This window comes from Pungitius pungitius, chromosome 8 (genome assembly GCF_949316345.1).
Source record: "Pungitius pungitius chromosome 8, fPunPun2.1, whole genome shotgun sequence".
In the NCBI taxonomy this organism is placed as follows: domain Eukaryota; kingdom Metazoa; phylum Chordata; class Actinopteri; order Perciformes; family Gasterosteidae; genus Pungitius; species Pungitius pungitius.
The window spans coordinates 18,947,744-18,961,347 of record NC_084907.1 but is presented as its reverse complement, the minus strand read 5'-3'; the positions used below and the strand labels follow the sequence as shown (position 1 = coordinate 18,961,347).

General features: G+C 45.0%; 1 protein-coding gene across 1 annotated transcript in view; it reads left to right on the top strand.

The window, feature by feature from the left end:
• The window catches only part of suclg2 (succinate-CoA ligase GDP-forming subunit beta), a 65,921-nt gene that overhangs the window by 33,331 nt on the left and 18,986 nt on the right, over nt 1-13,604 (top strand). Inside the window, exons 8-9 of the mRNA XM_037489926.2 lie at nt 2,247-2,408; nt 3,472-3,614. Coding sequence (XP_037345823.1) covers nt 2,247-2,408; nt 3,472-3,614 — 305 coding nt within the window. The remainder of the gene's footprint in view (nt 1-2,246; nt 2,409-3,471; nt 3,615-13,604) is intronic.

Genomic DNA, 13,604 nt, shown 5'->3' with positions numbered 1-13,604 from the left:
TTGATTTAACGTGGTCAATTAGAAATGGTCACAGACCTTCAGCTCTTCATTATTATGCTTCACAGGCTTTCCAAAACATTGGTAGTGATTACAGACAAATGTGTGGCTCACTGCTTTTTAAATACCCAAATGGGTCAAATTTAATGGCTGTGTTTTAACATAAATTGTCAAATGTTTTATTACAACATTTTATTATCGTCTTTAAATATCTCTAATGAATGTGACTCCCGAGTACACATTTTATGGCAGGTTTTTCTATTCATTGTTTTGTAACAGCTGGAGGAGCTCACCCTAAACCGTGTGTTTGGTCTCTTGGGACCAACCTGTACCAGGCTTCTTTTGTGTCGTTTGCAAAAATATTTAGATCCATAGCCATGGTTCGAGCTTCAATATGTGGGGTCAAAACCTGCCTGGGTCCAACTTCTATCGTCGTTGCACGCGTTTCCCTCTCTTCCTGTCTGAATTGTTCCCTGAAAAAAAAAAAAAAAAACTCAAAAATCCAAAGAAAAACAGTGTTTAGATTTCAGTCCCTCGTTGTCCCTCAGATTGCAAAACATGCGCTATTTGAAGGTTAGCAGGTAAACATTTCAAGTGCTCGTCATTTAGATGAGAAGGACATTATAGATTGTCACAAAGCATTTTGCAGCTGTAGTGATGCGGCTTCCGCTGAACTCGTCCTGAACTTTGTTTTTCTCCCAGAGGAAAATAAAAAAACAGAGCGTCTCGTCTGTGGCGCTGAACGCTGACTGTGATGTGTCCTATTGAGACGCATTACAACACCCTGAAGACGCATCAATTCTTTGATCTGATTTGGTTTCAGCGAAAACAGATACTTGTTCAAAGTATGCTTAATCAAAGATTGACAAGATGAGTTTGTTGTTTCATGATTTCTTATGAATATTAATGAATACAATGATTGCTTTCAAGCGATGAATTTTCAGCGAGAGGTATGAGTTTTCGTTTCTAGCAGCGGCCTTTTGTAGGCAAGACTCACAATAAAATCAACTTGTTATTTTGGTTCAATTTGTTAATGTCACGAGTGAACGCTGCCTTTTTTCTGCCAGACAGTCAGCAGGCGTGTATGGAAAGGCAAATCTCTCAAGGGTGGACATTTCTTTTTGGGGGTAATATCCAGATTCGTTTTGACTAGACTGCAGTAATGGATGTGTCAAACTTAACAAAAGGAGTTTTGTAGTGGGAGGACACGGTGTGTCTACCCCCCCCCCCCCTCAGTCCCGGGAGAGTGTTTACTCCTTCTGAAATGTGCCGATGTACACAGTGTGTGTTTTTTTTTTGCGTATGGCAGTCAGTTCCAATATTTTTTTATATTGTCTTTCACTTACTCATTTTGATATGTGGGTGGTCTGTTTACCTGCAATGTGCTCATTAGAAAGGTTCATTCTAGAGGAGTTAGAGACATTATTAGCAGGAGAAATAAGACGTTATAGTGAATTTGTATTCTAAAACCAAAAGCTGAACGTCTAGTTGGATATAGAGATTGATTGCACTCTCATACCTGTTTTGATAAAATGGCCCCGCAGCACAAAGGCTGATGTTGGTGGAACATCCACGCGACCCAGTGGTTTCACGTGTAGGATTATTTTTGGATGAATTATACAAGATATGATCCAAATGAGTGAAAAATAGTTTGACTTATTAGTCTTTCATGTTTGGACGGGTCCAGGCCGTTTGCCCCTGTTTTCAGTCTTCATGCTATGCTAAGTTAAGCTAACCCGCTGGTTCCTAAAGCTACACATTTACCGCACAGGCGACAGATGGCAGTGGTCTCCTGCTTCTCCGGTCAACAAACTTTCCAAAATGTCAAAGGTGTCCTTCAGGTACCGGTTGCTATTTAAATGTGGTGTACACAAAAAACCTTTTGACTGCTTCATTAGTGGAATTCCATTATTATTTATTTATTTTTCAGGTAGCAGTGCGCGTGTACGGCCTCTTTGAAATGCTCTCTCTTTGAAGTGCAAAGGACATGTCCGTTTACTATAAGGGCCTATCTCTTAGAGGCAGTTTCAAAAACACCTCCCTTCGTGAGCCAACCACAGAGATAATTAAGACCAGTACGCCGAGGGGACGCCCCTCAGTTCATTAACTTCAGGTTTTGGAAATGATAATTGGCTTTCTTTTTATGTCTGAAGTCCTCTGTCTCTTTCCTTTTCCCCTGCCTGCCTTCTCCCTCGGCTTCCTCTGTTGCCTTTCTACATTCCTAACTCCGTCTTTGTCGTCTCCTCCAGTGGTCTGCTTTGATGCCAAGATCAACTTTGACGACAATGCAGAGTTTCGCCAGAAAGCGGTGTTTGCCATGGACGACATGACCGAAAGCGACCCCACAGAGACGGAGGCAGCCAAGTGGGACCTCAAGTATATCGGACTGGATGGAAACATTGCCTGCTTTGGTATGGAAACAGAACTCATTCCCGCACACACACACACACACACACACACCATTCTCCAATGATTGAACCTCTCTTGGCATCGGGATTTAATACTTTAATGCATTTCTCAAGTCGCAAAAGTGAAAAGCTCGGACTCTGTTAAAACTTCGTCAAAGTAAAGGCTTGGCTCGGGCTCTCCTCCAGTCCACATTACAGGGCGGCTTTGTGAGGACTCCAGGAGGAATGCTCCCGTAACCAATGTGTTCTAATTAGCTATAATCCGCCCGGAAAGTCTCCAGTGAGCCAGATTGTTAGCGGTCTCATTAAAGGCCCCCTCTCTTGTCATAAATCAAAGCTTTTACAGTGTACAGCAGCACTAACAGGTGCTCTCGCGTCTCACCCCGTAGTCTCATAAACACATTAGATTCCGTTAACACCCCCCCCAGCCCCATTCTGCATCCCCAGTACCCGACCTGTCTTACAGTAACAGCGGCTTCTTAGGCCCTGCAGCCTCCTTGAGACCTCCGCAAGCCACCAAAGTGGCAGCTGTTAAAGAAGATTTCCCTTTTATTGAGACATTGGTGGAGCTCAGGAAGACACAAGTTCAGCTTGGCTAGACCTAATGTGGGAAGACTTTTTTGTGCACTTGGCTCCAGTGCAACTCAGCAGGGACCCCGCGCTGGCAGTTGGCGAAACGATGACACGGGTTGCAAAAAATAAAAGCATAGCACAACTCCTTTTAATTAACGGCGTTTTCTCTGAAGTAGAAGATTTCCTAACTATTCCCTGTCTACATCTCTCTGACAGTCTTCTTCGGGGTGTCTGTAACGGTAGATATTCTCTTCAGAAAAGACAATTTTTTTTTAATTCATTGAAGGGTCAGCGATTTTTATATCTGGACTTAATGTTCAGATTAAACTTGATTACGCTAAACAAATGCATTAGATCATCAGGCTAAATTACCATTAACTCTTACTCAAAACATGAAGTCGTTACACCTTGAAAAGGCTGCTTTTTTGTTTACTTCTGTGTTTCAGTACAGATTTTTGCATCGCAAATGAACGACGGTACTTTTTCTCTCCAGTGAATGGAGCTGGTCTTGCCATGGCCACATGTGACATCATTGACCTGCATGGAGGAAAGCCAGCCAACTTCCTGGACCTGGGGGGAGGAGTCAAAGAGAGGCAGGTGTACGAGGCATTCAAGCTGCTGACTGCCGACCCTAAGGTAGAAAGTAACCTTTGTCTAGCACAGCAGCTAATTGTTACAATCAGGCATGTGACATAAATACTGTTATTTTAATGCACGTATCCAACAAAAAAAGCTATGTTACTGCATGGTAAGCTAGGGAGCTTGGCACATGTTTCATTGAGAAAGTCTGTCTTACTACGTGCCGTACTTTCCACTTGCAGAGGCACAAACTGCGGCATTGCTTTTACGGACTTCTCCCGACTTGTGCCTCCACACACATGTACACATGCACATTAACACAGAAACCAGGGCCTCGTATGGAACTCCACCAGGAATGCAAATGCAACTCGAAGAAGGCTTCTGAGAAACTCTCAGCTCAGGATGAGTGGCAGCTTGAGGGGTTTTCCAAGTGATTTTTCTCCATGTTTCAGGAAGCTTTTTAACTCCAATCTAAACAACGTGATCCTTGTAACAATACCACAGAGCGGTTTGTGTGTTGACAGTCATCCCTCCGCTAATTCCCCCGTGCTGCTGTCACTCCCACATCCCTGGACTGATCTCCGGTTGCCTTTGTGTTAGCGTCTCTAGCGAGGCGTGGTTGCAATGCTAAGCAGCGTTTGATACCAATTCAGTCTTCTGCCCCCATTTCAACCGTTATTTACACGTGTCTATTTCACTTGGCAGGGAATGCTTTTTCAAAGTCATATAATAAGAATCACCTGTAAATTGACACATTCAAACAACTGCAATCTGTAAATGAACTGGAGAGGTGGCAACTCACAGCTCCCACACTTTTCCCCTAACATTACGAGAATAACGCTGATTTGTTAATTTGAACATGAAGTGTTCACAGAGAGGGGGAATGGCTGTGAATAACAATGCAGCCTGCTCTTTTATACACAAAACTCAATTTTCCCATAACCCGATTTGACTCCGTGTTAGTTGCGGGGGTCTGGAAATGGAAGCTTTATAAAAAAAAAAAAAAAAGCTCTGCCTTGTATCTACATCACAGCATCAAACAGACCCGCGTTTCACACCTTTGTGGATGAATGCTAAAAAGCTACCAACCTTAACACAGCAGCAGGTGGTACACTGCCCCAATCCAATTTCCACTGTGTGTAGATACTGTTTGGTCTCACGTGAATACAACTCAATGGTCTGTGGAGGGGAAATAAAAATGCAATCAATAGGGAGGGAGAGAAACAAGAGTGGCTTGTCACTCTCGCGTGGTATGGGGCCATCATCCATTATTATTGTTGAACTCTCTTAAAAGGTGGAAGTCTGCAAGAGCAGAATCAGGTGGTAATGTCTGCATTCATTGAACCCCTCTATCAAAAACAAATAGTGATTAAAAAAAAAGCACTCCGGCACGGACAGGAGGATCCTCCTCCCCTCCCCTCCTCCTGTTCCTCCTCCTATTCTGTCTTGGGCTGATTCCCTGGATCCAGATGGGGGCGTAAGCCTGCTGTCTGTCCCTCCTGCTGCTGTATATGGAAATAGAGACAGGGAGCTCCTCCCTAACAGGGAAAAAGGTAAAATAGGACTGACATTAAGCTGGGTTGGAAACACCATTAGCATTTCAAGCAGAGGAGCTGAGATACCTGCTCTGATCTGTGAAGGGAATGCTAATCATTTCACAATAAGGGCGCGAGAGAGAGCTCCTCCTTTTTCTTTCCCTATTTCACGGAATTAAAAAAAAAAAAATTCCCAGGGCAACAGGAAAAAGGATTGATCGCGTGTGTCAATAAGTGATGGAGAGATAGTCATTCTGGCTATTTGCCTTAAATATCAAAGCAATCAGTACATGTCACCTTCGCCTGCGCGCCCCTTTGTCTGAGAGCTATTCACAGTTTGAAGTCCCAGACGGACGGACTCGCATGTACCTCACATCATTGTTGTTCAACCTTTTTTGTGTAGGCGTACGAGAAGGCTCATTTTCCACCGACGCCGCGTGAAAATGAGTTTGGTGCACATTAATATTCTGCTGCATACATACAAATATACTACGTTATGTACTGTGACCTCTGACTTGGACTCTTTGAATGCTGTGAAAACAGCGGCCGAGCAGGAGGGATAGTAGGAAATTTCCACAAAACCTGGTGATTTGGTGTCCGTCTTCTTCTTCTTAGTCCTTCCCTCTCAGATGCATTTACGCTTTTGTCTCCCTCCCGCCGTCACCCCCCCCCGCGCCCCCCCCCCCCCCCCCCCTCCTCAGTCTCCGCTTTGATGTCTCAGGCTCATGGTGCTGAGAGGAATAGAAGAGATGCGAGTGTACTCCTGGCAACGAATAGCCGAGACGGAGTCTGAGATGTCAAAGCCTCACTCTTATTGTTTGCTCATTTCTCCGGTGTCTTCTTCTTACAGCATTTATCAACTTAAACATTATTTTTTGCTTCGAAAGGGAAGAGGAAACCGATGAAATGGGAAGTGAGAACAACCTATGAAACAAAAATGTCTGGTGAAAAAACGGGTCATAAAGCAGTGTATAGCTCAGCGCGTTAATTAAATGTGAGATGTTATGTATTCCCTTTTGTTTAAAAATGTTGCGGGAGACGTATATTTTTTTGCATGTTGAAATGAATAGCTCTGCTTTCTTCATATCCACATAGAGAGCAGTCTGTTGACAGAATGGCTGAATTTATTAAGGTTTCCCCCTCACATCACCTGTGGGCACAAAGCAGGAGCAGGCAGCAAATATCAACAGCCAAAGAACCTCGTTATTGGTTTGTGCCGGAGCCGTAAAGAAAGTGGCAGATAGATGTTCTCTCCAACTCTACATCCTTTTGTTTTCTCCGGGCTTAAGGCAGTTTTCTGTCATTTTCAAAGGCTCAAGTAAATTAGGCAATTTTTCTAAAACACGCCCGTGTTTTTGCTGTATAAAGCTGACCAATATATCATGTTCATTTATAGAGATCTGGACTCGGGAGATACGAAATATATGAATTCATGTGTAAGCACTTCCACTGCTGTGTGTGTGTGTGTGTGTGTGTGAGAGAGCAGCGGGATTGTCAACCTAATTTAATATAAACTAAAGTCATAGTGCCGCAACTTACTTTGGCTGAGGCGGGATGACGGTGGAGATCAATGGTGTCTGCTGGCTATCAGAGTTGTATTTCTATTCACAATAAACAGAATCTCTGTCCTATTTTTTTTTTTTTAACAACAATCCCCAGTATTGCAACCCCGCAGAGAGCTGTTTGTGAGCGCAGATAAAGTATTTCCATCTCAGAATAACGTTTTGTTCTCCTGACGCTGCCGGCAGAGAGCCAGAGTCACAGTTCCGTCATTGTGAGAACGTTGTGCTCGGTGCGTCTGTGTTCCTGTGAATGCACAAAGAGTAAAAGGAGTTGGAGGAAGAACATAAACATGGCATTATAAAAAAAAAAAAAAAAAGAGAGGGGCGAAAAAATAGAGCAAGTTTTGGAAAGTCAAGTGGCAACTGTTATCCCTTTTCTGCTGATATATTCATAACTCCTAATTACAAACTGGGGCTTTGCGACATGTGTGAGTCTGTGTGTGTGTGTGTGTGTGTGTGTATGTGTTCATTATGACATGTGTGTGTGTTTGCGTTCTCGGTTGTTACCTGCAGGCGCCTTGCAGCTCTCAGGAGAAAGAGGCACATTAGCATTAGTTCAGCCGGGTGACGCACCTCCCAGCCAGATATGGAGGTGTGTTTATGAGCATGCGTTAATGATGTTACATAATTGCGCTGTTGATAATGACCCCGTCCTTTCAGCTCCCCCCTGGCATGTGTGTGATCTCACTTTGGGTTGCTGAAGCTCTCCTGTGCGTGTGTTTGTGCGTGGGTGCGTATAATCTTTAGTTTTTCTCCCTGAATGGCCGCTGCCTTTTTGGGATTATTTTGCATGTCCCCCCCCCCCGGTGCCCGAAGCCGTCGTGGCCTTCAAGCAAAACTACACACAATTTCCCTTCCTTCCAGCTCAGTGGCTCTGCTTTAACTCACCTTTTGGTCCCACTTAAACAGCTTTCCTTCTTGATGCAGTGACTCTCCTGAGGCCGGGCCAACTCTCAGTACCATCCCCCCCCCCCCCCCCCCCCCCGCCACAGGGAACGCACCACTCTTGATGCATTTCCAACCCGGGCTGTACGGAATAGTTAAATGCTTCTTTAGTTCACTGCGTCATTCAAAATAATCATTAATAACTTGACAATGGTTTATCCAACAGTTTGCTCTGCGGCTTGCTGCACACAAAGGGTGTCATGGTCTGAATTAACTAGGCAGCCTGATAGCAACACAATTGATCTTTGTACAATTAGAAGAACATAAAAACGATTGTTTAGTGTGATGACACCATAAAATGTTGGGCACTGACCTATTTCCAACACTATCTAAATGTATGAGCACTTATAGTGTTGCCCCAGTGCCGGTCTGCCTGTCTAACTGTCCTCTTTTGGTGTCTTCCTCTCCTCCATGCACGCCTTTGTCCCAGTCTCTCTTTGCTTCTACCCATTTCGGTTTCCTTCCCTTTCATCAAAACTAAATCCTGTTAAAGTCAATGTGAGCAGCCTTCCTCAGTTTCATGCCTTCTGGCTAAATCCCACAAGAGCCCATGGCAGTGACTTTGTCCCCATTTGGATGTCTCAGTCCATGTCTAACGTGCTTCAACATGTGGATGGAGTCACCAAAAGGCAGGGGCTCTGGTCCCCGCCAGGTGAGAGACCGAAATGTGTTCATGCTGCACGTGAAAGATGGAAAGGAGCCCCTATTTTACAGGGCTGTGCCCTTGGGGGGATGCTGCCTGTACAGCTCTTTCCACCATTGTGCAGAAATCCAAACAAGTGCTAATACATACTTGTGTTGTTGCACCCACATCACGCACCAGTGTTTCCCACAGGAATTGGTGAAACATTGTTGGGTGGACCTCAGATTCTCTGGGGTCTGCTGTGCTCAACCTGCACACACACACACACACGCTGCCCCTCGTGGGCCTCAACAACTTTTAATCACAAAAAGTCGCCTGTGATGTGAGAGGGCCCCGTGGTGTTCCATTTTGGAGGGGAAAGAAAAACAGCTTCCCGCAGGAAGCCAAAGGGCCCGTGGGAGATGCTGGTACCCGGTGTTATAAAGACAAGTAATGCAAATCAGTTGGGAAAAGAAGCGGCAGAAAACCCGAGTACCGCGGTAATGGAGTTCATTCCCCGTGCACACAATATTGCAGGAGCACTAAACGGGGGGGGGGGGGGGGGGGGGGGGGCGGCTGAGCACAGCTAGCCCACCCGGGGCTGCCATGTTGAGGTCAGTTCAGTGAAGGAGGGAACGTTGCTTGTTACCGGCGTTTGGGGTGGTGGGGGATGCTTTAAGAGAGAGGTGGCTTTCCGTGAAACTCATTATGCTTATTTTTCCGTTACATGCTGTGCGGGTCATTGTGAGGGGTTGCCATTATAAGAGAGAGGCTGTACCCCATATAGTGCTTTTCCTGCAGACTTAAGAATATATCTTGTGTGTGTGTTTTAGATTTCAAGGATGTACATTGAAAGTATTGAAAGTGCAGGACCCAAGTTGAAAAGCTCAGTGGCGCAGCCTTGGTGAAAGGCACATCTATCGACGGCTACCTCTCGCCTGGTTTAACGTCGATGAATCATTTCAGCTCCGTCAGTACTCATTGTGAATAACAGATGTGTGTTTAGAGGGCAGCAGTTTTAGATTTAAATGTATTTTAGTTTTCCCAAATGTCTTTATTCAAGGTGTATGAACAGGCCGATAGGGGCTTAGAAACGGAGGGGTTATACAGCCTGTGTGTCTCTAGTGAAAGAGCAGTGACTAGGAGAGCGCTTGAGAGTGTGGTCCCTAATGAAAAACTACTCGCGTGCTCTTTTTATACTAATAGGCATATAGATGGCAGCAGGCAATGGAAGATGTCCAGAAAATGTTTCACTCGTATCTTCCAGGGGTTTTTGGGGCATAAAAGCAAATAAAACACCAAGTCATTTAACGGCAATTGTTTGCATCCTCTAGGTTCTGTTTCTCATCATAGTATGGTGGATTTATACTGACATTGTTAACCAGATAAAAAGTATATACATATTTCCATCCCTGTGACCTTTCATTTAATTACTCTGCTCTTTTTACATTCCGCTTTATTGGTTGTCAGCACAGTTAGGTTGAATCAATTCAACAGTGAGTGCATATAAATCGCCAGATCAATACATTTCTCCTGACTTTCTCTTTTATTATGACATCCAGTATTTACGTGCAACTCTTGGAGACACATTTTCTGTTCTGAGTGTTCTGTGCCACGGCTTCACAATCAAAATGTTCATTGTCAATGCTTCATTTATGGTTGATAGAGATTAAGGTCTTCTTCGGGGACCACTTGGATTTTGGCAGTTTGAGAATTTCAGTTCTTCAGCAGGAGGCAAATATGGATCGCGTTGAAAAGCTCAATCCCATGTCATTTATATTTTATAAGGGGGAGAGAAAAGTTGAATTGGTCAATCTACGTGTGCATCTGTCTCTTAGCTGAGAACTAATATCCCTTATATTAGTACGAGGGATATATTATTGGTTCTCTTTAGAAAATGTTACCATGATACTTTTGGGATGTTAATGATTAACATTAAACTAGAAGTAAGATTAATTACTATAACTGTCAAAACTAAAAAAGCCCCCCAAAGTTCCCATTGGGTAGTTTTTACTGGTTTAAGAAACGGTGTTCGCTAGATGCTGATGCCTAATAATGGCCGTAATAAGTAACCGGAAACATCAACCTGAGGTCAATACCCCCCCGCAGTAAAATGAGGATTCTGATGCTCAGAAACAGCAGCGCTTTTGTCTACAGGGGAGCCGTGGGGGGGGGGGCTGACCCCCTTCTCTTTGATCAGCAGCTGGCAAGAAAGAAACGGGAACTGGTCCTGGGTCTAGATGAGTCGATTCATAACTTTGCTGTTAACTTCATAGTCGCTGTCACACAATGCTGTCTCTTAACCAGACACGTGCTCACTTTGATCTAAGCGTGCACTATTCACTGATCTAAACCCTGACGTGTGTGTGTCTGTGTGTCAGGTGCAGACTTACTGAGAGGGGGACATGTGGCAACTGGCCTAATGGCTTAGAGATGAGTTATTGTTGCTTTTTGGTTTGAACCAATCAGTTATTGGTCTCATTGGTGGTTGTTTCAGCCTTTCACATATTGGTTTTATATTTATACAATAATATGCTGATGTGAGGCTAACGGTTTTTTGATTCCTGCAAGCGGGTCAAGGCGGTCTCTCCTCTTGACCCGTGTGGGATGGACGGCTGCTGGGTTTTGTGAACAGGTGTTTTTAAAAAGGTACACAATAAGTCGTATGCGTTTTGAATTCATTCATACTTCCAATTTCCCAATCCCCCTTCGGGGGTTTCGGTGAGCTCCTTCGCTCTAGTGATCGCACTTGAAGGAACGGCACTCGCTCAGCGCCTTTCACGCTGACATACTGCACACACACACACACACACACACACACACACTCTTTACTCTTGAACCCAATCTTGTCAAATACGTTGTCCTCGCAAATAACAAATGCATGCGCATTTTACAAATTTGGGCAGAATGTACACTTTGCAGCTATGGAGATGAATGTGGTTGTGTGAATCTATACGTTCTCCCCCCCCCTCATTGTTCTTGTGAAAGTTAATTTGAAGAAGAGAAAAAAAAAAAAAAAAGTCCAGAGATGCACCTTGGAGCTGTTGACTTGTCAGATTGATGTGCCCTTCAACGAGCTGATGCCCTGTCCGTCTCCTTCTCCATTTCCTCCTGGTAAGGACAGCACGGCATGTTGTATTCCACACCCCCACCAGTGTACCACGCTGTGACCATTATGTATGCATAAAGACTATGGATTGCTAATGTATTCACTTCATTCCAAACCTTGTCTTGGCACCTATTTGTCCCCTGTTGGTACACACACACACACACACACACACACACACACACAGGCCGACAGGTCCCATGGGCATGTCTGATTGAGCTCTCTCCTGTCTGCCATTCCTCATCCGTTGGAAATCAATAGAGGATCCGGGATTGGAGCTCGAGCTAATTGAGCTTTGCTCTGTCTGTTCTCTTATTGCTGCCAGGAGCGATTTGTCATCGCAGCACCTGGTTCACACCGTGGGGCCAGCGGGAGCCAGCCTGCGATCAGATAGGGACTTTGGATGCCACAGGGAGGGGGAGCCGCGTGTGATAGAGCGACCTTGTGAAGTTGAGCACTCGGAGGAAGGGCATGGAAACGGAGCACTTAATTCGTCCTCATCAGCCTCTATAAGAGCTGCTTGATATTTCTTCGTTTTCACCCGATTTCACGCGACACAAATGTGACTTCTGTGGCACATTTTCGGGAAAGTCAGTTTTCCCTCTCTAGCAGACGTCGACAGCCGTGTGGCCTTGGAGTGCATCTTTGAAGCTTCGGTGCCGCTGCACCATTAGTGCCAAAGGGGCTTCGTGCCGCGTGACCCTGTTAAGCAAGTTCTTGCGCTAAGGGCAGAACCTCGGTTCTGGGTCAGTCCATTCTCCAGTGTGGCAGCAGAGTGAGATACACAATCAGAATGACTATTGAATGACGGACTAGATGTATATTGACCGCACGGACCGGATTGTCCTTCGTTGGCCATCCGTCAGGGGTTATTTGCTGAATTTGACCGAAAGCGGGTCCTTGGCCAAATACGGCATAATCGTCATGCCATCCATTCGCATCTATTTCCCATTCCAGCGCTGACCAAGTTGTTTCAGAAAATAAAAAGTTACACCATTGTTCTTGGCAGTATCACAAACCCACGATTCTCTCCAGCTCCGATGCCATCGTAGCGGTGGTTGTGATGTGTTCACACCTCACACATGCAGCACAGTCTAATGCCTCATACTACATGTCATATGCTTATGCTAGCCAATGTTTTCCTTTTTATTAACTGCTTTTTCGACTATTCTGTGTAACGGAGACTCCTTCCATACGAACCCTCTGCTGCCTTCACTTTTCCCGTGCCACCATTCGAGTTCTCAGTCGCTCCATCTGTCCATGCGCCGAGACTTTAGGGAGAATGTCAGAGACAGCCATGTCCAATGGCTACAAGAGAGATTGTGGCAGAAGTGTCATTTTATTACCCCCTCCCTCTCTCTCAGGTCATGCTCTCCTGGTGCTTACTGTCTGTGTGAACATCATGGGAGATTATGGGAGGCCACTCAAACACCCAGTTGAGAAGATAATTTGTGCTCCATGAGCCGTGTACTGACACCAAAAAACACTACCTCTCCAGTGCCATTAATGCGGGGGATATGTCATTTAAACTTGAGTTATCTGCAGTAATAGCTGGTTGAATGTTGCTGCAAATGAATCTGCAGAGACTAAAGGAAAGGCGGCAGTGGGGCAAAGCCTAGAGAATGTGTCTATGTACAGTACCAGTCAAATGTTTGGACATATCCCAGGGTCCCCATCACGTCAGTATGTAGAGATTAAAGTGAGCATCGATGCTCCTTTCCAAACAATTAGATGAGTCATTTTAGGATCAGGTTTAGTGTTTTTCTGCCACTGCCATGTGGGCATATTCAATGTGCATCCTTAGTATCTGTGTATGAATCCAGTTGTTTGCTTGTTCCTGGCTGCTTGTGCCCAGGCTCCTGAAGTTCGTGCCTGAAGGCTCCCTAAAAAACTCATATTAACCTTCTGACTGCTGAAATCCAAGAGCCCTTCTGCCCTTTCACTTGTTGTAGCCCCCCTGGCTTTTTGGGAAGGCTCATGGTTTCAGACAGCGGCTCCTCTGAAGCGGCTCTTCCATAACACCCCCCGTGCGACGCTGGCTAGGACAGCAGTAATGTTTCGCTTCATCGAACGCGTGTCCAATAATGGTCCGATAAAGAGTTCTGCATTTGCATTAACAGCATTTTCCTGAATGTTCCGTAGAAATCCAGCAGGAAAATGAACAAAAACGTTATCCCAAAGACGCTGTAATGGCATTTCCTTGCAGCAACTGTGCAGCCTGATGAGAACATATTTACAAGTGTTTCCATATCTTGAAATGTCCTATCTGCTCAGTAA